The sequence below is a fragment of the Rhinichthys klamathensis genome, unplaced genomic scaffold (genome assembly GCF_029890125.1).
Source record: "Rhinichthys klamathensis goyatoka isolate OS25496 unplaced genomic scaffold, OSU_Roscu_1.1 h1tg000311l_1, whole genome shotgun sequence".
Taxonomy (NCBI): Eukaryota; Metazoa; Chordata; class Actinopteri; order Cypriniformes; family Leuciscidae; genus Rhinichthys; species Rhinichthys klamathensis.
In genome coordinates, this window is record NW_026606829.1 from 844,588 (window position 1) to 868,195 (window position 23,608).

General features: G+C 39.8%; 2 protein-coding genes and 1 long non-coding RNA gene across 12 annotated transcripts in view; 1 reads left to right on the forward strand and 2 right to left on the reverse strand.

Moving 5' to 3' along the window:
- Positions 1-42: 42 nt before the first annotated feature.
- Positions 43-8,572, forward strand: si:dkey-52l18.4 (uncharacterized protein LOC560708 homolog). The gene is made up of 5 exons (XM_056271153.1): positions 43-165; positions 713-1,048; positions 1,185-1,337; positions 1,445-1,473; positions 8,399-8,572. The coding sequence occupies exons 1-5, from the start codon at positions 105-107 to the stop codon at positions 8,498-8,500; spliced, it is 681 nt and encodes a 226-aa protein (XP_056127128.1). The 5' UTR covers positions 43-104; the 3' UTR covers positions 8,501-8,572.
- Positions 8,573-10,329: 1,757 nt separating this feature from the next.
- Positions 10,330-23,608, reverse strand: part of rap1gap2a (RAP1 GTPase activating protein 2a) — a 101,393-nt gene continuing 88,114 nt past the window's right edge. For all 10 annotated transcript variants that reach the window (XM_056271100.1, XM_056271101.1, XM_056271102.1 and 7 more), the window contains 16 exons: positions 23,161-23,214; positions 22,751-22,834; positions 22,554-22,654; positions 22,159-22,288; positions 21,917-22,072; positions 21,759-21,830; positions 21,586-21,672; positions 21,217-21,357; positions 19,249-19,395; positions 18,996-19,111; positions 18,303-18,398; positions 17,961-18,078; positions 12,750-12,849; positions 12,006-12,073; positions 11,707-11,745; positions 10,330-10,497 (listed from right to left, as the gene is read on the reverse strand). In XM_056271100.1, coding sequence (XP_056127075.1) covers positions 11,737-11,745; positions 12,006-12,073; positions 12,750-12,849; positions 17,961-18,078; positions 18,303-18,398; positions 18,996-19,111; positions 19,249-19,395; positions 21,217-21,357; positions 21,586-21,672; positions 21,759-21,830; positions 21,917-22,072; positions 22,159-22,288; positions 22,554-22,654; positions 22,751-22,834; positions 23,161-23,214 — 1,479 coding nt within the window. In that variant the 3' untranslated portion in view covers positions 10,330-10,497; positions 11,707-11,736. The remainder of the gene's footprint in view (positions 10,498-11,706; positions 11,746-12,005; positions 12,074-12,749; positions 12,850-17,960; positions 18,079-18,302; positions 18,399-18,995; positions 19,112-19,248; positions 19,396-21,216; positions 21,358-21,585; positions 21,673-21,758; positions 21,831-21,916; positions 22,073-22,158; positions 22,289-22,553; positions 22,655-22,750; positions 22,835-23,160; positions 23,215-23,608) is intronic.
- Positions 18,431-18,705, reverse strand: LOC130104552 (uncharacterized). The gene is made up of 2 exons (XR_008809506.1): positions 18,621-18,705; positions 18,431-18,587 (listed from the first exon to the last, which is right to left on the reverse strand). It is a non-coding gene; the product is annotated as an uncharacterized LOC130104552 (long non-coding RNA).

Sequence of the window (23,608 nt, forward strand, 5' to 3'; positions counted from 1 at the left end):
GCGGAGACGTGGCAGAAGAGTCGGCTGTTAATTGTAAAGCGCGTCTGAACCTGTTTTGTGGCTGCGAGGACAGTCGACTGTGTAGGCCTATGGAAAATTTTTAAATGATGAAAAGCGATTACAGGTGTTCCTTGACGTTTCTGGCATTTTTGTGTATGTTAAAAGGTAAGCCACTTCTCAAATTCATAGTTAAAATTGCGGTACTTTCAAAAGTAGGCTACTTAACTTTTTTCTTAATAAAAATAATGTTTTAGAAGTGTAAACATTTACAGTTCTCAAACTTTTCTTTTTAATGTTTTACACCCAAAAATGAAAATTCGTTCATCATTTAGGCGTGTTGTTTTTGACCTGTATGAGTTTCTTTGCTATGTTGAAAACAATTAAGAAGATATTTTGAATAATATGGGTAACCAAACCATTGTGAGGCACCCTTGAAGTCCATAATATGGAGGTTAAAAAAATACTATGAAAGTCAATGGTGCCCACCACTATTTGGTTACAAACATTCTTAAAAATATCTTCCTTTGCGTTTAACAGAAAAAAGAAAAAGAAAAAAAAAACTCAAAAAACAACACAAGGGTGAGTTAGTGATGACATAATTTTCATTTTTTTTTAAACTATCCCTTTAATTGTAGCCTACAATCGGAACACAGTACAAAAAGTGCTTTTGTGTAACTAAAAACTCAACTCGCTTGTTATACTCTGATTTCAGCATGTGAACTGTGCTTTGTTCGAGCAAGTCGTGCATCCAAGTTTGTTCCAGAGGGAAGCAGTCTCGAGTTGAGCTGTGAAGTGCAACACTGTGGGGTCCTTAGCTGGACTGGAGGATGGGTTTTCCAGGAATGGCAGAGCACAGGATTTACTCGCCTCACTCCCTCCGAACGAATCAAGCTGTCTAATTACAGCTCAACAGCCAATAGCACACATCTGTTAGTCCACATTCACAACATCAACCAGTCAGATGCTGGACCATACAAGTGCATGATAACCTGGTCTCAGAAGAACTTAACAAGCAATGGGCATGTGACATATGTTAATGTGACTGCAGGTATGTGCATTCTGGACATGCTATTGTTTTGAAATTTGCATACAGGATATTGCTAAAAAATGAAATGAGAAAGTATGAATGGGATCATCAACCTTTAGCTTGATCAAATCCATTTAATGTCTTTATTTCTGGACAGCATCAGTAGACTCATCGGGAAGAAACCTCTCTCATAGAGTTCTGCTATGCCTTAGTGCCTCAATGTGCTTTCCTCTTGTTCTGGGATTAGTTTGGTGTCTGACCCGGGATCATCCACCACCACCCCCTGTCCCGCCTCGCTCCTACACTTCCTGTAAGAGCCAACTCTCTATTCTGCAGATGTGTCATATCAACTCATCTATCTATCTATCTGGTTGTTTATCTGCCTAGTGCTTAAATTACTTTTCTTTTTTTTTCTAGTTGCAGCTAGAGTGAAACCAAAAAAGGAAGTAAGTACCTCAGTTTCTTGTGCTTTCTGGTTTGTTTAAAGCAGTCTTTAATGTTCTCTGAGGTCCAATGTTATAAAGATTTTTACATAAAAAAAAAAATATTAAAATAATTTTCAACGTCGCTCCCTGCCATAACATCTCGAAAACTACTCGGTTACTATCGTAACCTCGATTCCCTGAGAGAGGGAACGAATATTGCGTAGCTATACGCAGTGGGGAAACTCCCTTTCCTCGATTTACTGAAGCTTATATGTAAAACACATTTGCAGCTGCACAGCTAGCACATTGAGCGTCCGACTCGCTCATAGGCTGTGCTGCGGCAACTGCACATCCAATGGCCCGGGCGACTCTGACGTGCGACCAATGAGCTAGCTCGACGTCAACATAGCGTTTAAAGCATCAACACAAGCGTTTAAAGACTCCATTTGTCCATTGTTTATTTCTAAAGAAACACGACAATGTATAAAAGGCTCCATTACCTTGTATCTTACATTATGGCCCCGTAGAAGCAGTTTTTGTAAAAATAGGCTAACGATTGCGTCATAACACGCGACTCTCTGTCGCACAGTAGATAAATTACCGTATAGACAGAAGTAGAAGCTCGCGTGCAATCGGGGGGACGTGGAGGCATAACGTCAAGGGAGAAGCCCATAGAGAGTTGTAAAGTTGCTCCTGCTGCTAGCTCATGGACAGCTAATACTCACGATCTCCGGCTCTGCAAGATTCAGAAGGGAATGATTCAGATTCCGCTTGGCACAGCTACTAGAAGACGTACATCTGTGAGACAGGTTGCTCACGTCACATCTACTTCATCAAGCTCAGTGTGAGCCTGCGCAGTGCGCTTGGCGATCAGGAAGTGAGTGCTTCTAATTTACTTCACTTTTCTCCGTTGAAGTCTATGGGGTCGCTGTGTCCATTTCTTTTACTGTCTATGGTTTTAGCCAGTGCTGCAGCAGGCGCAGTAATCCCATACGGAGTACTGATGATGCTGCTGCCATTAGACCGAGAAGTTTCTGAAATTTCTTCAGGGGTGCACGCTCACCCGCCTTGAATGAGACTGCCAGCGCTCGCACAGAGAGGGTCAGTTTGCTCTTGGTTACATTGATTTTGAGACCCAGGGATTCCAAATAGCCGAGAATCAAATCCCTGTGTGACAGTTGTTCGGCTTTCGACTGTGCCAGCACCAGCCAGTCGTCGAGATAATTTAGCATGCGCACTCCCTGATGTCTCAGGGGAGAGAGCGCTGCATCCATACACTTCCTGAATGTACAGGGTGCTAACGATTGGCCTGTGACGAGGGTTTATTCGGATGTGAAAATATATGTGAAAATATAGGGCTGGTTGGGACAGGCTCTATTGCCCCTTTTGCTAACAGATTTTGTATTTCGGTGAGAAGCACGTGACCCACATTGCTTCTCACTGAAGTCTCGACAACCGCCTGAAATTTCGGGGGCCTCCGAGCGAATTGGAGCAGGTAGCCTTGCTTTATGGTGTTTATGACCCAACTCGACACATGGGGTATGGCTTGCCAGGCCAGCGCCCATGTGGCTAGGGATTGACACACAGATTGGGATGGGCCGCCTAACATAGGGGGACCTGATACCCTTATATTGTGATTTGTGCACACATTGAGTGTTGGACTGACTATACAGGCTTTTGCCTGGGGGGAAGTCAGTGTAACAACAGGGTAGGGGCCGCCGAGTGGAGGGGGACCGTAAACCTGTGTGTTGTGAAACATACTCTTTTTGTGCTTTATGTGGGTCGCCGTGAAAACGGCGTATGTTTGTAAAGGTGTTTCTTTTTCCTCGGTTGGAGCGGAAAAGGAAGAGTCTGTGACGCGGCGTCACCGTCTCAGGAGAGAGCTAGCCGCGTTCGCAGCACAGACATGGGCATGCTCTCGCAGGCCACGCAGCCACCAGAAGCAAGTGCAGTCTCCGCGTGGACGATCCCCAGGCATGAGATGCATCTCGTGTGCTCGTCGGCCTCGTGCAGATTGCATCCGCACGTGGCACAAGATGAGCGAGGCATTTGAAACAACGCCTCGCATGCTCAATATCTGTAAAATTAAATGAAAGGATATAGCGTCGTCACCGGATAGCCACAGGTGAGACGGCGTCAGGAGAAAACGGCTGATGAAGACGTAGTCTGCTGAGATGAGGCACCCTCAGGCTGAAGGGCTTGTTCGACGGCGAAAGCTCAGTAAAAAAGTCAGATACGTGAAGTTGCCGCTGAAGGAATAAAAATCTGCTATAATGGCTGATTCGGAGGAATAATAGGGCTTGAGCGTCGTGATGTCATTACTTGGCGTGGCCGCCATGTTGATAGCTTCGCGAATGTAAACATACAGCAAGTCGAACGAGGAGAAGCAGCAGAGTTGGGAGAAAGAAAAGAAAAAAATATGTTAAAATCCCTAAAAGGATGTGAAATTTACCGGGATACGTTAAATAGGGAAGCCAGGGACCGGTATGTGGACAAAATCGGCACTTTTAACGGTTTGGATCCATATGAAATTTCCAACAAAGACTCGGCAAACAGTGGGAACACAGTAATCCGGACAAAGGTAAGCTGCGCTCCACCTAGCTGCTAGTTTAGTAAAAGTTAGTGCTAACAATCATTCACACATGTACTTTTAACTATGTGTTTGAAAAGTGTAGTTAGTAACGTTAGCTCAACCCTCACGTTTCTCACGTATTTGAGCTCTTTTCCCGCTGTCTTCCCGTTTTAGTATTTTCCTGTAAAATATCCCGTATTTTAATACTCTCTTAACATTGACGTTAGCCCTTCCATCGGACCTGTCAGTCTCTGTACTGTTGTCCTGTTGCTACCCCCTTGCCCTAAGCATCGTTTTGCTTACTAATTTAAGTTTTGCTTAAACAGGTACTAACTACACTTTTGAAACACATAGTTAAAAGTATGTTACATGTGTGAATGGTTGTTAGCACTGTTACTAAACTAGCAGCTAGGTGTGACGCAGCTTACCTTTGTCCGGATTAAGTTACTGTGCTCCCACTGTTTGTTGGAAATTTCATATGGATCCAAACCGTTAAAAGTGCCAATTTTGTCCACATACCGGTCCCTGGCTTTATGGAGTCTTTAAACGCCTCAGATGTAAAGTTATTCGCTGTCAAAGTGACGCCAAAATGAATGGGAGTCAATAGAATGCTAACAGCAGGTGAAGGCTTGTTAGCCAATGGCGGCACCCGGGGAGACTTCAGTTTCCGGCTAGTGGATTACCCCCTTGGCTAAAACTCCGTGTGCCAACCCATGCATGGCAGTCAGGCAGTCTGCACATCAGGGTGAATCACGGTTGTTTAAGAACCCTGATTCCCTGGCAGGCGCAGGGCTGGTACCACGAGGGTGTGACCATGGGAGTAGTTTCCTCCTTCCACATTTATGAAGTTTTATAATATGGAGGTGCCTTCCCTGCAGGCGAAGGTACTTTCTGTATGACAAGGCCCGACGGTGTCTGGTCATGTCTAAATATGTTACTGTGCACACACAGTCACACATATATACAGGTCCTTCTCAAAAAATTAGCATATTGTGATAAAGTTCATTATTTTCCATAATGTAATGATATAAATTAAACTTTAATATATTTTAGATTCATTGCACACCAACTGAAATATTTCAGGTCTTTTATTGTTTTAATACTGATGATTTTGGCATACAGCTCATGAAAACCCAAAATTCCTGTCTCAAAAAATTAGCATATTTCATCCGACCAATAAAAGAAGTGTTTTTAATTAAAAAAAAATGTCAACCTTCAAATAATTAAGTTCAGTTATGCACTCAATAGTCAATACTTGGTCGGGAATCCTTTTGCAGAAATGACTGCTTCAATGCGGCGTGGCATGGAGGCAATCAGCCTGTGGCACTGCTGAGGTGTTATGGAGGCCCAGGATGCTTCGATAGCGGCCTTAAGCTCATCCAGAGTGTTGGGTCTTGCGTCTCTCAACTTTCTCTTCACAATATCCCACAGATTCTCTATGGGGTTCAGGTCAGGAGAGTTGGCAGGCCAATTGAGCACAGTAATACCATGGTAAGTAAACCATTTACCAGTGGTTTTGGCACTGTGAGCAGGTGCCAGGTCGTGCTGAAAAATGAAATCTTCATCTCCATAAAGCTTTTCAGCAGATGGAAGCATGAAGTGCTCCAAAATCTCCTGATAGCTAGCTGCATTGACCCTGCCCTTGATAAAACACAGTGCACCAACACCAGCAGCTGACATGGCACCCCAGACCATCACTGACTGTGGGTACTTGACACTGGACTTCAGGCATTTTGGCATTTCCTTCTCCCCAGTCTTCCTCCAGACTCTGGCACCTTGAATTCCGAATGACATGCAAAACTGAGTAACAGTCCAGTGCTGCTTCTCTGTAGCCCAGGTCAGGCGCTTCTGCCGCTGTTTCTGGTTCAAAAGTGGCTTGACCTGGGGAATGCGGCACCTGTAGCCCATTTCCTGCACACGCCTGTGCACGGTGGCTCTGGATGTTTCTACTCCAGACTCAATCCACTGCTTCCGCAGGTCCCCCAAGGTCTGGAATCGGTCCTTCTCCACAATCTTCCTCAGGGTCCGGTCACCTCTTCTCGTTGTGCAGCGTTTTTTGCCACACTTTTTCCTTCCCACAGACTTCCCACTGAGGTGCCTTGATACAGCACTCTGGGAACAGCCTATTTGTTCAGAAATTTCTTTCTGTCTCACCCTCTTGCTTGAGGGTGTCAATGATGGCCTTCTGGACAGCAGTCAGGTCGGCAGTCTTACCCATGATTGCGGTTTTGAGTAATGAAACAGGCTGGGAGTTTTTAAAAGCCTCAGGAATCTTTTGCAGGTGTTTAGAGTTAATTAGTTGATTCAGATGATTAGGTTAATAGCTCGTTTAGGGACCTTTTTCATGATATGCTAATTTTTTTAGACAGGAATTTTGGGTTTTCATGAGCTGTATGCCAAAATCATCAATATTAAAACAACAAAAGACCTGAAATATTTCAGTTGGTGTGCAATGAATCTAAAATATATGAAAGTTTAATTTTTATCATTACATTATGGAAAATAATGAACTTTATCACAATATGCTAATTTTTTGAGAAGGACCTGTATATAATATGAAACCCGCTTTGGCCGGTTATAACTCCTATACTAATAATCCCGACTGTGTCTGGTTTTATTAGTATATTATGTTGGTTTGCTACTAACACATGTGTATATTGTTCTAGACCCGATGGTGTCCGGTCTGTTATATACTTGGGTTTCTGGCTTGTTCTATGAGCTCAGAGATCCTGAGTTTTTCAGTGGCAGCCAGTTACTTTGGGTGCGGCGTTTTGCATGGCGTCCCCACTGCGTATAGCTACGCAATACGAACTGACCGTTCGAAAGGGAACTACTCGGTTACTATCGTAACCTCGGTTAGCCGGCCGCACTATAGTAACCTGGCGTGTTGTCGCTTCAGTCGTTGAAACCTGCTATAATGACGAATTCGGGCGAATAATATAGGCTAAGGCCACGCCCCCTTGACGGGCTCTGACGTGCGACCAATGAGCTAGCTCTACGTCAACACACGTCAGAGCCCGTCAAGGGGGCGTGGCCTTAGCCTATATTATTCCCCCGAATTCGTCATTATAGCAGGTTTCAACGACTGAAGCGACAACTCGCCAGTCGCCCACGCCATTGGATGTGCAGTTGCCGCAGCACAGCCTATGAGCGAGTCAGACGCTCAATGTGCTAGCTGTGCAGCTGCAAATGCGTTTTACATATAAGCTTCAGTAAATCGAGGAAAGGGAGTTTCCCCACTGTGTATAGCTATGCAATACGAAGTGACTGTTCGAAAGGGAACTTCTGATGTTGAAAAATATTTGAAACTTTTTCCAACAATGTGAATCATTCATGCTTATTATATATGCTTTATAAGTCTTGGTTGTGGCAAATAAAGTGTAGTGTCGTGTTTTAAATAAAATAAAAAGGATAGAATAGCATGTCACAACTATTCAGTTTGACTGCGGTGCTACAGTATAAATACTCAAAAGATCTCATATCAAAAGACCTGTATCATATGGAAGCCCGTTTCCGCCGCAGTTGAGTAAAAAAAATATAATTCTGTAAGTCATAATAATGAGAAATTTTCTCATAATAATGACTTAACATCTCATAATAATGAGAAACTTTCATTATTAATTTGTGGGATAGTTCACCCAAAAATGAAAATTAGCTCATGATTTACTCTAAAGATTTAAATATGGATATTTTTCTTACACAAATGCATCGCTTCACTTCAGAAGACCTTTATTAACCCCTGCAGAGCCGTGTCGAGCACTTTAATCATGAATAGATGCACTTTGATGGACTTCCAAAAACATATATTCATTCACTCCCGTTATCAAGTTTGGAAGAGCCAGGACATTTTTTAATATAACTCCGATTGTATTCGTCTGAAAGAAGAATGTCATATACACCTATGGCTTCAGGGTGAGTAAATCATGGGCTAATTTTCATTTTTGGGTGAACTATCCCTTTAATGTTAGGATCACAAGGTTGGTATTACAAAGACGTCTTCTAATCCCCAGAGACGTCTCTATGGTTTTGTTGTTGGAGTAATCCTGTGTTTGGGTCTCATGTTTACAACAACATGACGTGCAAATCAGTGGGCGGGGCTAAAGAGGCAATGATGTAGAAGTAGGCGTTGATCTTCTTCTGTAGAGGCGGTCTTTCGTCGCATTATAATGTCATAATGTGACAAAATCTGAAACGAGTCGTTTTCTGAGCTTGTTTTCAATAAAAGCTGGTTTTGGACTGGAAGTTTTCAGTTCTGAAACTTACAGGATATTTTTATAGTACAATGACCTCTTGTATGTCAAAAGATCAAGGGAAATTAGATTTCTCTATTCATGACCTTTGAATATGATTGATTTCTTGTCATTATTTATGCAGTTGGTGTATGCAGAAGTTGCATTGAAAAATTCAAGACGGCAGAATGATTGTCCAAAACAAGTGCCTGAGCCAACTGTTTACTCCTCTGTGCATTTCTCCTGAACAGAAAGACTTCATCTTGCATTTCTATCTCGCATGTGGCTGTGGGTATTTTTGAATACCAGAACAAACATGACTGTACATTTGCAATGTTAGACACAACAAGATTGAGAATATATCAAACTTGTGATCCTTTGAAATGTGAATGCTAGCAATGTTACACTTTGATTTAATATAGTTGTAATGCCGTATCTGATTGTGTTGATCTTCCATAGATGCCTGTAAGATGTGCTTTGTGTATATGGATTGTGTGATTGTACCAGAAATAAAAGGAGACCTATTTGAGCAAATGGCATTGGACAAATTTTTCGAATGATTTAGACAACAGACCGCTATTTGACACAAAATACATTTTATTTTATAATAAATTCTTAATGGCACATGCCATAACCAAATATACATATACATCATCTTTTAATTTGTTTTTGACTCTGTATTTTTTTTTTTTACGTAACATCAACAACTTTTAAAAGCAATAAATTATGGCAGTACAAACATATATGCCATCACGTTTTATGTGAATGTGCTTACTATTGTACAAGAATATTTAACTCGCTCTCTGCAGTCTAATGCCCTCACCAATAAGTACCGCTGAAAACTAACAACTGATTCATGAGGAATGAGGAGAGACAGACATTTGTAAATAAATAACACAATTTCCAAAAAAAAAAAAAATCCATTCAAAACATTATTCTGCCAGCCAATGCCATGGTTGAATAACGGTGCATTTACAAAAATGGAAATTAATTTTTGTACATCCACAAGTCCACAAACCATGTTGATGTGTCTCTGCTTTCTGGCCTGGTTTCACAGACAGTGCTTAGATTAAGCCAGGATTAAGCCTGGCTTTCACACTGCAAGCGGATGCGGACTGTATTTCACAGTCAACATACAGCTTTTTTGACCAGGGTGAAGCAAGGAAAACTACACCTTACCTCAACAAGGCCATAATGGATGGCACTCCTTTTCATTTAAAATGCAGCAGCAAACTACTGCAAACAGGGTATGTGTGAAACAGGCGTTAGTTCAATTAGGGCATTTAAGTAGCTTTTTTAAACGTGGTTTGGAAAAAAAAAACATTACTGGTGTGCATTCAGAGTTAAAACAGCTCAAACATGCATTTAAGCTAGTTTTAGGACTAGCTTAAGCCTTTTCTGTGAAACCAGGGGTAAGTGAATAATTTAAATATATATAAATATATATATATATGGAAAGTATTTTTTTAATTCAATTGTGCTAATATACCTGTTCAATAAAGTCAGCAGGAGCTGCCAACCCAGTAAACAAATTTACTGTAGTCTTTATTCAAAGAACTAAATGTATACTGAAAAGATTTTGCTTTAAAATATAATAAAATGTGTCTTTGTCAACCACACAATGGCATGTTTTTTTTTTTTTGTTAAAACCTTTGTATTTCTACCATCAATAACCCATGGTAAATCTTTCTCTTTGGTTTCCCTCAGGAAAGAATTCGACCTCTTCTCACATCACTCGAAAATAACAGAACCAACTCATTTCTCAGCAGTGCACGGTTCTCTAAAGTGAAGAGTATTTTAAGGCTTACACTGATGGGCGATGCGTTACAAGACTCAAAATGACCCGTAATCTCTGCAACAGACAGGGTATAGTAGCTGTACAGGAGCTGATAATGCAGTTTTGTAGTCCTTCTCTCTTGTAACATTTAATGACTGTACTGTTCAAGTATTTCAAGTGGCTGTGTTAATATTGAGCATCTGTCTAGAAAGCAATCGCAGCTAGGCAAAGACAGTTTTCAACACTTGTTTGAGCACTACATTTAAAATGTTGGAATAACAGAGACATTTGTTGCTTTTTCTACTAAGACTGGTGTCCTCTAAACCCTTTTTGTGAGAGATTGTAAGATCAGTTCTTAACATGGTGTTCAGTTGTGTAATATGTTGAACAGTAATAACTGTTGCGTCGGCTAGAGAAAATGGTCCCTTTTTTCTTCCAATCTATAAAAATCCATTCATAGCCACTGCCTAGAAAGACAAAGAACACACACACACAGGGTAAATTATGTACGTTAAAAGTGCACAGATTCATTAAAGTACATACACAACTAAGATAGAGAGATGTAGTAAATGGAAATATCTATAGTAAACCTCTATTAAATGGAAATCAGTGTTGTTATAGTATTATTTATATACAATTATATTATTTTTAATATTTTGAATGATCTTTTATTTTATCTTTTCTATTTCTATTTGAGTTTTAGTCATTTTGGTACTTCAACAAACTTATTTCAGTTAGATGCCAAGGCAACATTTCTAATTTTTCTATCTAAATTTATAATTTATTTTATTTCAGCAATTATCAAATTCTTGTTCTTCGGGGTCAAAAGTGCTTGAACACCTGAAATGTAGCTTTTTTTCAGTGCTTCACTTTCACTTCACTTTCTTTCTTTATAAAGCACTTTACAACTGGACCCGCAGACCAAAGTGCTGTAAAATCAGCAGCATAAAAAAAACCCCATACAACTTACTAATACAGACACTAGCCCAACATCTCAAAGGCTAAAGAAAAGAAGTATTTTTTAACACAAGCTTTAAAAACATTTAAAGATGTGATCTCTCTAAGTTCAAGAGGCAGACTATTCCAAAGCCTCAGACCCGCAACAGCACAGGCCTGATCGCCTTTTAACTTTAAATAAGATCGAGGGACAGAAAGCAATGACTTATTATTTGATCTTAAAGACCTAGGTGCTTGATGAAGAGCAATAAGCTCAGATACATAAGCAGGAGCCATCCCATTCACGGCTTTAAAAACATACAGCAGAGTTTTGTATTTTATCCTGAAATCCACTGGTAGCCACCTCAGAGAAGCTAATATTGGTAACTTAAGCTATTTAACAATCATTTAGAAAGGCCTAAATTGAAAATGATCAGACTCCTTTTTTGTTGTTTATTTGTTAACAACAATTATAGAACATGTTTCAGCATTCATTTAAAGCATTCATATTCCCCCGAAATAGTTCCTATACAATCCATACATGCGGTACTTGCTAACAAAATTAGTTTTTTTCACCTCAAAGCTTATGATATCCATTCATTTTCATTGTAAATAAATAAAAGGTAATAAAAAAAACTTTATTTATATTTCTAAGCAAGTATCAGTATCGAAAGTTTTGATATTTCAATATGCATATGCTCATCCCTAGCTTAAAGATGTGTGCATAACATGCGAAGTACCTTTTGTCCAAGCAGTGGCTTCTGTCTGACCTAATGACCCTGAAAGAAAGGATTATTCTCAGTGAATGTTTTTTCATTATTTGCAAATGGAAACAAATGCACTGTTATAGATCTAAGATAACAAATGCACTTTCACCATAAAACCCAGAGTAACACACGTGCTGTCATTATTTCATCATTGTTATCAATCTGATCTACCACAAAACAGCAAAGCTATGAAAGCAATATCAAAATACACACACGAGTATTAAAGTATTAATACACCAATATTAAAGGTTATTCGAGGACAGGGTACATACTGTGGAGTGGCTCAGCTTGTCGAAGCGGAATTTCAAGTTTGACCTTGGTGAAGTTTTGCTCTTTACATCTGAGGAAACAGGAGGAGTTCTTGTTTTTTTGTTACAGTGACAACGTGCAAGAATTTGTGTGTGCATGAAAGTACATGTGCGTTTATGCATCTCATGGCCAAAAGTACCGTATGTGAACACCACCCTCAGTCTAACTGATGATTCAGACTATTTAAAGGGGTCCTATTATGCTTTTTTACATTTATTATTATTATTATCTTTCTAATCTGTTTGTGCATGAAAAAGATGAAGCCTAAATTCAATCTGTTCATCATATAAAGCGATCAGGTCTCTTCAGAAAATTTGGACTAAACCGCTCAGTTCATATGGATTAGTTTTACGATCTCTTCATGAACATTTTGAAGCATAAAAGTGGTAGTTGCGTAGCTGTCAATGGAGGGACAGAAAACTCTCAGATTTCATCGAAAAGATCTTAATTTCTTTGACCTTTAAAAGTCTTACGGCTTTGGAACGACGTGAGGGTGAGTAATTCATGACAGAATTTTCATTTTTGGGTGAACTATCCCTTTAATTGCGAGTCTGACTATTTCAACTATTTCCAATTGCCTATTAAAACTTAATGGTTTTGATGTGAAATGTTCAGCAAGCACCTATGGGTGTGGTTTTCGGGTGTCTGTCCACTAACTTTTAGCGTCCACTAACTTTTAACGTGTAGTGTATGATTGCTTTTTTCACCTGTGGGACTACGGCACATGATCAGTGGCGTTCCGGAGTTCTGGCTTTCCACGCTGAGAGACGGACTGTACACAGATGAAGCCGTGGACGGGTGACTGCTCTACAGGACACAACACACACCAAATGACAGTCTGAGTGAACTGCAGTGGCACTGTTAATACTAGTGCAATAGCTATAGATTGTCCTAGAACTAGCTCTGGTGCAGTAATTAGGCACATTGACAGGCGTCAGGCTGAGTGGATCAATGCAAAGGGCCATTTAGAAAGTGTGCGATGGTTATCTGCAAATCAATTGTGTACTGGAAGCTTCTAGATGTGACAGAAGCGTAATTGAATTGTTTTCATAGTGAGCTTTTCTGAAGCGATTGTCCGCGGGAGCTTTGCTAGAGAAAGAAACATACAGCAAAAAGTATGTTCTTGACCATTTTGTCTCAGTTTAAAAAATATCTAAAAATCCTAGATGTGGCTGAAGCATAATGTAATTGTTTTCAGTGAGCTTATCTGAGGTAATTATCTGCTTTTGTTAGAGCCAGAATCATTTTGTTGTTTTCCCACTGTAAAAAAAAATCCTTAAAACTTTTTATTACTCAATTCATTTGATTGTACTTCCTTTAAGCATAAACCTAACAAAATTTTGTTAGACTTAGATTAAAAACAAGAAAAATATTTATTTTTAGAGGTAGATTATATATTTTATAATATATAAAACAACAAAATAAATCATATGTATCATAGTAGTATCACGAGTAGAAGTGCGATATGGCTGTATATCAGCACGGCTGTGATTCGGCCGTTGGTAATCACAGCATGGTGATATACAGCCATATCGCACGGTTACGAGTGTGATATTGCGTTTATACAACAGTTCGATGGCACATGACACAGGATTTAAGTGAAATATAGCCTAAATATAGAGTTATGAAACTTAATTTTCCTCTTAACCAACATCAATTTGTTCTGGAACAAGTAATAGATTAATAAGACCAAAGATTGCAAGTTTGATATACCCTAAATTAATTATATCTCATGTTTAACCACTATCTACATAATAGCCAGCAGCAAACTCGGCTGGACCGGCCGAGATAAAAGCTGTTCTCTGTGGGTACATGAGCGCTGAACGGCCCTGATGGCCTGGAACTCACGTCTGCGAAAGCGTCTAAACAGATTGTAAAATAGGCACTATGATTATATTAGTAACATATTTGAGGTCTAAATAACCACATTCTCGCCTAAAAAACTCTTAAAAATATATTTTGTGACACAACAACAGTAGTATTTTAAAAAATAATATGGTGGAAATTTGTTGGACCACCATGACAGTTGCCGCAAGAGGAGTGATACAAACGGTGAAACGGTTAGAGTGCTGTTACTGGGTGAATATGAACGGCTAGAAAAGGCTCTCAGCCAATCAGATTAGAGAACCAGAAAGAACTGTTGTAAATATATAATATATAATATATATATATATATATATATATATATATATATATATATATATGTAAGGGATAATCCACGGCTAGCCATGCATTAAAGGATTTTAATGCACGACGTAGAGGCGAAGAACCACCCAACGCGAAGCGGAGGTTGCCTCTACGTCGTGCATTAAAATCCTTTAATGCATGGCTAGCCGTGGATTATCCCGCTTATACCTCGGTTATTTGCCAAGTTAATAAGAAGTTAAAGCTGTAACTGATGTTTACAATGTAATTTTTTAACAGACGTGTAAAAATGACGGTTATTTTCTTAAGTTACGGCTCGTTAGTTCTAGCACTCGGTCCGCTTTAAATAAAGTAGAGCCATCGGATTGCTTTTATTTGAATGAATTATCACATTTATTTAAATTCATTATTAAGAGAGAGAGACAGAGAACTGAAAGAGAAGAAAGAGAGAGAGAGAGAGAGAGATGCGTGCGTGAGTTACCTATGAGCGTCTCTTCTTTAAAGTCTAGTCCCCTCGTTGCTTAAGCATAGGCATATAACTTAATGATTCATGGATTTATTAAAATTATTTATGAATGATAGGCAACACTGACAGTGACAAGGCAAGCTTTATTTGAACTAATCATGTCATTTATTTAAATGAATTAGCTGTATGTCAAACCAAACTTTTCTTACGCGGATGATGAACGCTGGTGTCTTTTCCATTTTTCCTGTAGCGCTTTAAAACTGATTTAAAGACGGCATTGCTTGACTTGAAGTCTTTATCCCTTATGATGATGTATTTTGTAATGTGACGGTTTATACCTGCTCTGAGACGCATCAAACTTGCAACACTGTATTCGCGTCCAGCGGTAGACTGAACAGAGGCATAAAACTCCCGAAATGTCTCATTTAAAAGAGAAGCAGAGTAACGTTAGGTCTCGAAATCACAATTGTTCTGTCTTTGGCGCAACAAGTCACTGAAAGTGTTAACTGCCCATTTAGTTGTCTTTTTCATGTTGACCTTATCTTTGTCGTCTTCGATCTTATCTAGCTCTGTCTTACGGAGCCCCCCTAGTCCCACTTTGTCAAAAAAAATTATTATAACTATCTCGTGGCCTCAAGATAGTAACTCGTGGCCTCAAGATATTAACTCGTGGCCTCAAGATAGTATCTCGTGGCCTCAAGATAGTAACTCGTGGCCTCAAGATAGTATCTCGTGGCCTCAAGATAGTAACTCATGGCCTCAAGATAGTAACTCGTGGCCTCAAGATAGTATCTCGTGGCCTCAAGATAGTATCTCGTGGCCTCAAGAAAGATAGTATCTCGTGGCCTCAAGATAGTATCTCGTGGCCTCAAGATAGTAACTCGTGGCCTCAAGATAGTATCTCGTGGCCTCAAGATAGTATCTCGTGGCCTCAAGATAGTAACTCGTGGCCTCAAGATAGTATCTCGTGGCCTCAAGATACTATCTCGTGGCCTCAAGATACTATCTCGTGGCCTCAAGATAGTATCACGTGGCCTCAAGATAGTATCTCGTGGCCTCAAGATAGAGATACTATCTTGAGGCCACGAGATAGTATCTTGAGGCCACGAGATACTATCTTTCTTGAGGCCACGAGATACTATCTTGAGGCCACGAGATACTATCTTGAGGCCACGAGATACTATCTTGAGGCCACGAGATAGTATCTTGAGGCCACGAGTTACTATCTTGAGGCCACGAGATACTATCTTGAGGCCACGAGATACTATCTTGAGGCCACGAGATACTATCTTGAGGCCACGATTTACTATCTTGAGGCCATGAGTTACTATCTTGAGGCCACGAGATACTATCTTGAGGCCACGAGATACTATCTTGAGGCCACGAGTTACTTATCTTGAGGCCACGAGATAGTTATAATAAATGTTTTTGACAAAGTGGGACTAGGGGGGCTCCGTACTGTCTTTTCCCTAAAAAAAAAAGAAAAAAAGCCTAAAACGTATCTAAGTAATATACAGTAGTAGGCTATTTCGTTGTCAACCTGCCTCTCCAAATGCATAACTGACATTAACAAAATGCAATAATGCAGTAACAGCTGAAAAAGTACTTGGGTGTGTGTTTTATTTTATATTTACCGGTCAATAATGCAATCGCTGCTGTCTGTCCCATAGAAGAACATGACAGCCCGCGTATGTTTTGGAACTATTGGGGCTTATATGAACCACGTGACAGCCATCGCGAGCGATCAAAGAGCGTCGCAACTCTTTCTCTCTATGGCTCTGAGCCTACCTAACGTTTTCATATGTGTCTCTCTCTCTCACTCTTTTGCAAGTGTAACTCTGTTACTATGGTTACCAATGTTTATAGTAGCGGATTAATTTCGAACTGTAATCAAACTGACTGGAACTACCTGTGCATTAAACGGTTTTACTGCACACCTTCCAGCCAATCAGAATCGAGTATTTAAACAGCCCGTGGTATAAATATATATATACACACACTCACCTAAAGGATTATTAGGAACACCTGTTCAATTTCTCATTAATGCAATTATCTAATCAACCAATCACATGGCAGTTGCTTCAATGCATTTAGGGGTGTGGTCCTGGTCAAGACAATCTCCTGAACTCCAAACTGAATGTCAGAATGGGAAAGAAAGGTGATTTAAGCAATTTTGAGCGTGGCATGGTTGTTGGTGCTAGACGGGCCGGTCTGAGTATTTCACAATCTGCTCAGTTACTGGGATTTTCACACACAACCATGTCTAGGGTTTGTGAAAAGGGAAAAACATCCAGTATGCGGCAGTCCTGTGGGCGAAAATGCCTTGTTGATGCTAGAGGTCAGAGGAGAATGGGCCGACTGATTCAAGCTGATAGAAGAGCAACTTTGACTGAAATAACCACTCGTTACAACCGAGGTATGCAGCAAAGCATTTGTGAAGCCACAACACGCACAACCTTGAGGCGGATGGGCTACAACAGCAGAAGACCCCGCCGGGTACCACTCATCTCCACTACAAATAGGAAAAAGAGGCTACAATTTGCAAAAGCTCACCAAAATTGGACAGTTAAAGACTGGAAAAATGTTGCCTGGTCTGATGAGTCTCGATTTCTGTTGAGACATTCAGATGGTAGAGTCAGAATTTGGCGTAAACAGAATGAGAACATGGATCCATCATGCCTTGTTACCACTGTGCAGGCTGGTGGTGGTGGTGTAATGGTGTGGGGGATGTTTTCTTGGCACACTTTAGGCCCCTTAGTGCAGTGGGCATCGTTTAAATGCCACGGCCTACCTGAGCATTGTTTCTGACCATGTCCATCCCTTTATGGCCACCATGTACCCATCCTCTGATGGCTACTTCCAGCAGGATAATGAACCATGTCACAAAGCTCGAATCATTTCAAATTGGTTTCTTGAACATGACAATGAGTTCACTGTACTAAAATGGCCCCCACAGTCACCAGATCTCAACCCAATAGCGCATCTTTGGGATGTGGTGGAACGGGAGCTTCGTGCCCTGGATGTGCATCCCACAAATCTCCATCAACTGCAAGATGCTATCCTATCAATATGGGCCAACATTGCTAAAGAATGCTTTGAGCACCTTGTTGAATCAATGCCACGTAGAATTAAGGCAGTTCTGAAGCGAAAGGGGTCAAACACAGTATTAGTATGGTGTTCCTAATAATCCTTTAGGTGAGTGTATGTGTGTGTGAGTGTGTGTGCATCTTTTGAATCTCCTGAAAGGTCAACAGAACTGTTTTTGTCTGTGTCTGTGTGTGTGTGTGTGTGTGTGTGTGTGTGTCACCATTTCCAGCTCCTCCAGTCCGTCTCCATCCCCCGCTGTGCTGCTAAAGCTGCTGGTGCTGGAGGAGGATCGGGAGATATTAGCTCTGCCGCTACACTCTTTCAGCTTCACGAATGGCCTGCAGGACCAAACCAGCAGGACAGAGATCACACAACAGAAATCCAAAATTCTTTTTTTGCTGAAGAACTATGAAATAAACAGGACTTTGCTAAAGAAAATGTGCTGGAAAAGCATTTAAAACAGCATTTCGGTGTCATCAAAGGCCAAAACATCCCAACATTGCATTTAAATCAGCTGTGGCTACATGAGGAACTGGAACTTAGAAACAGCACAAAGACCCACCTTTCTTTGTTTGGGCAGATCTCTGGTGAACTCGGATTGGACAACGTCTCTGACCTCACTTCCTGTGAGTGAGGGAATACTTCTGTTTTTTGGTCACTATGAAAACAGAGAAAACAGTTTATGTAGTGTTTTTCTGAAATACTAATGTACAAATGTAGCATACACAGACACACAAGTGTAACATTGTGAGCTACATTTGCTAAGTCCCAATTTACATACCATCCATCCTAGATAGTATTCAAAATTGTAGGCTACCTAGTATCCCAAAGGTACCCAGATGTTCTACTATTTGTGTACAGAGTACGGATCCGTGAACACTCTAACAGCTAATATTACCCACAACCCATCACACCTGGCCGAAGATTCGATTAGAACTACAAACACGGAAAAAGTGTTAAAACCCAAAACACACGAGAAGAGTTCTCCGCATGAAAGTCCCACGACTGGCAAATCAACATGCTACTACATTTCTCCTCAATATAAAATGAAAAAAAAATGTGGAGGATGTTAACTGTGACAATATGACACACTCAAAAGTATGTACTTTTTCTCCACAAAAACAGTACTTACTTTTAGGGCATAGTATAAGTAGGCGTATTGGGACGCAGTCGCAGTGATCATCTTTGTATATAGAATCAGATTTTTGCACATCAGCGTGAGTATTATATATAAAATTATGTGTTTGTTGAGTACCCGCGAGTTGGATGTTTCTCAGTTGGACTTTCTGTGCTGGAGTGCAGTCTGGGGAACAAACCAGAGCGCCGCTTTACAGGACTCTTTAACGGAGACTTTGCAGAGAGCACTGGAGGCTGACAAACACAAACACACAAATAAAGCATCAAGCTCATGCACTGCTGCACCCCAATAATAATAAGTGACTTATCAGAATACACTTGATAAGATAAGAATTTCCTGTGAATAAATGAATGTAGGAGAATATGCGTACAGTGAAGGTGCTCTTGGTGCACTCCATGCTGTTCTGCTGGAGTCCTCCACCGCTGACGCTGGACGGGACCCCCGCCACGGCTCCTGGACTCTTGTGTTTATGAGTCACCATCGTCTCCATGGAGTGGCTCCTCACACGCATGGCCCTCTGACAGAGAGAAAGAAACAGGAGAAGAGGGTAAGAGAAGGACAGAGAACGAACCTGAACGTAGAAACTGTATTAAGTACAATACTTTTTTTAAAGGAAAATGATGAGAAAACATGAAGTTGTCAAAGATTATCTCGTCACAGAATATTCTTAAGGCTTATATGTGCATTGTTTATATTAATTGGCTAATAATGCATTTAATTTAAATGATTTATTTGTTTATATCAGCCCTAATAATGATGAAGTAAGGAAAACTGAATTGTATTTCCATGAAAAGCCAGTAGGTGGAGCTAAACACTAACTTATACTAATGCCAAAAGTTAAATGGTAGAAAACACAGTCTACTCCAATCTTTAGCGTTTCATTTATATATGTATTTTTTATATTACATTTATATACTTTTTTGTGATTTAATAAACTTTCCACAAAAAACATCTCTAAGAATATATTTTGTTTATATATTATATTTGTATATTTTATTTCGTGACATACAATTATATTATACATACAAAATATATAATTTACTTAATATTATAATATATTATAATATATATATATATATATATATATATATATTATATAACATTTATAACATAAATATATTATAATATAATATTATAAAATTGTATATTATAATATATATATGTTATATATGTTATGATATATATTATATATATTAAAACTACTAAAATAAAATATTAATAAAAAATCTCATAAAAATGTATACAAACAATTAATATTTTTAGTATGTAAATTAACCAAACCAATAAAAACTTGCACAAAAGTACAAACAACCTACAGAGAAATCTAAGAGTCTTGTGTTGTTATATACATGTTTAATGTATTATTTAATGTGAACTGGTCATCTACACCAGTTCGGCTTGGTAATGATACACAGTCACAGCTGCTACGCAGATCAGACCTGCTGGATATGCGTGTGTCTGCAAACTGCCCCACACACACCTCCACCCTGCCTGTAAACACCCACACACGGCAAAATCGTGCATATGGTCACTAACACACAATTAGGACTTATAATGAGAGCGTAGAAGTTCAAAACAGCTGAGTTTCATGCATTTTAATATCTAGACAGACAGAATGACATGCAGACAAGACCGATCAAGACAGACAAGCACATTGTCTTACATAAAAATTACATTCAGTGGGAGACATCAACTGTGGGTATACATATACTACCATTCGAAAGTTTAGGGTCGGTAATGTTTTGGGGAAAAAAATTATGTTCACCAAGGCTGCATTTATTTGATCAACAATACAGTAAAACAATAATAATGTGAAATATATTACAACAACTTAATTTATTTAAAATTTTAATTTCTTCCTGTGATGACAAAGCTGAATTTTCAGCATCATTAATTCAGTTTTCAGTGTCACATGATCCTTCAGAAATAATGCTAATGTGCTAATTTGGTGCGCAAGGAACATTTCTTTTTATCATAAATGATGAAAACAGTTGCTGTTTAATATTTTTGTGGTAACCGTGCTACTTAAGGATTATTTAATGAATGGAGAGTAAAACACAAACAACATTTATACATATAAATATTTTGTAACATTATAAACGTCTTTGCTGAGTTTAATGCATCCTTGCTGAATAAAAGTCAAATCTTACTGACCCCCAAATTTGAAATGGTAATATTTGAGAATATATTATATATATATATATTTCTTTTTTAAAGGAATTGAGAATATTTCTCCATACAGAAAAAAATTCAACGTGCAACATCATTCTGTAAAACGAATCTTAAGGTTCTCTGAGACTTCAAGGGGTCAAGTGGAATTCGGGATAAGACATCTCACCTTAAAAGACTCCAGCAGCCCACCATGGCCTCCATTTTCTAGCTTTTCTTCATCTGAAGCTGAGCCCAGTCCTACTGTGGCCTGTGTCTGTCTGTGCAATTCATCGTGAAGGTTATCTAACAGTGCTGCCCGTGTCCTCTCCTGTCAAACACACACAAATAGACAATGAACCAGATCAACTAATTAAAGAGATAGTTCTCCTGGAAATGGTAACTCAATGACAGCATTAGTAAATAATGACAGAATGTCAGGGAAAACAAATCTGAACTGTGAAATATAAACTCGCTAAAAAGTTGAGATTTTATTCCGTGGTGGAAACAAGCGTCCATAGGCGGGTGATATGTTGATCTCTGGATTTTCTTTCCTCACCTCTAGCTTGGCGAACTTGTCTGACTTGTAGCATGCATTTTCTGCATTGATCAATTTTGCCAGGAGAAATTCCCGGAACTCGGGACCCTGGGGAAGAATTGATCTCCATCATCATATGATACAAATCATCATCTCTTTATGCAATATTTAATTGAAGCAACCTTCTATATTACCTTCTTAAAGACTGAAGGGTTTGGAAGAGGGGGGCCGAACGGAGGGACATCCTCTCGCGCAGTGACGGACACCTGTGAACACAGATCAATATCTCAGATCAGTGTTGGTTCAGGGATTGATGGCTATCTGGAGTAATTCAGTGAGGTGTTTGGCAAACCTTGTACACGGTATGATCCGTACAGGGGTTTTCTGCCTGCACTAACACGTAGGCATGAAGGAAGTTGGAAGCGATCATATCAGGTACGAATGGCGTGGGCCCTTCCTGGAAGACGGCTGCGACAATGTCATTGCCAATATGTCTCTTCCTCTGGAGCTGAGAGAATATGACCCAAGAGAAAAATATTTAGAAAAAAGACAAAACAACAACAACAAACTAAAATCTGGATTTGTGTAGCCTACCTGCTGAATGTCTCCTTCTGTGAAGGGAAGCTTTGTGGAAACGTGAAACATGATTTCTCTCTGACGGAACGTAGTATAGACGGACTCAGATCCCGTCTGTCCATGAGACACATCCAGACCGCCTCTGAAGCTAAGCGGCACAATATCACCAGACAAATTAGCTCTGCGGATGCTTAGGCAGATCAGTCAGATTACTCTGCCCAGATTTACAGTCAAAATCACACACAATGGGTGAACTAAATTATTCACAAATGAACTCTATGATTATTGTTTAATATTAAAACGGGCCTTTTGTGCGTGTAGGTGAATGATTATTGTTTAATATTAAAACGGGCCTTTTGTGCGTGTAGGTGACCCCTGGCGGCAGTTTTCAGAGTCTAATCTCCGTCTCTCACCCTTTAAAATCCTGCAGTTCAATATTGTCTCCTAAAACACTGAGGAATTCAGCAAAGGCAGGCGTCTCCTCATTGTTGCCGAACAGCTCTTCCTCTGATGTCTGATGTGAAAAGACAAAAGCAATGAAAAAACCGGAAAACATTCAGTGGAAATAGGCCTAAATAAAATGAAGAAACCTACTCAAGACGACTCTCACCTGACCAAACTTCTGATAGATGACTCCAAACTTGAAAGTGTTGTTCAATTCGTGCTCATCAAAACTGACGATCAGTTGCGAGGCCTTGGGAGGGAGAAAACAAAAAGTGAGCAAAAGCGCCCGCAGGGGTAAATATGTGTGTCAGTGCCTTTCCATAATTCAGGCGTTTGTGTTTTGCCATGCAAAGCCTTGAGATGGCCTCTCTCAAGCCTTCTCTCAAACACTCTATGTGGTTCAGGCACGCCAGGCAGTGTAAAGCAGATGGATTTGTGAGTCCCCTGGAGCATGGGAACATTTTAATTCAGATGACTTGGGTACTAGGGTGAGACGGAGCAAAGCGCAGCCCTATTTCACCCTGACGCCTGGAGTAGGTAAGTCACAGATGGAGTGAGAAACAGAGAGATGCTCACCCTAGGGTAGAGGACGGGGTTGAACTTTAGACCCGTGACATCATCGCAGAGCAGCTGAAACACACAGGACACATCTGATGTGAGCATCTCGCATCTTTTGAGTGGATTGAGGGAAGTTCAAAGGAGGTCTGCTAAGTATGTGGTCTTGAGAAACTTTTTTGAGAAGTTGTGTCCTCATGCACTTTAAAAGTTTGATTACAGTTGGACTAGAACAATAACTCTAAAATATTTTTTGATTGGTTGGTTGAAATAATTAAAATATACACTGTAAAAAAATTATATGATCAATAAGTTATGACAACATAAGTTTTTACATTGCTTTAACTCATCAAAATAAGTAAAGCAATTTTCAGCTTTTTTCATAAGTTATACAAGATTACATTTTTTAAGTCGGTTGAATGTAATTTAAGTTGGAATGACTTAAACATCCAAGTTGATTACTTAAATT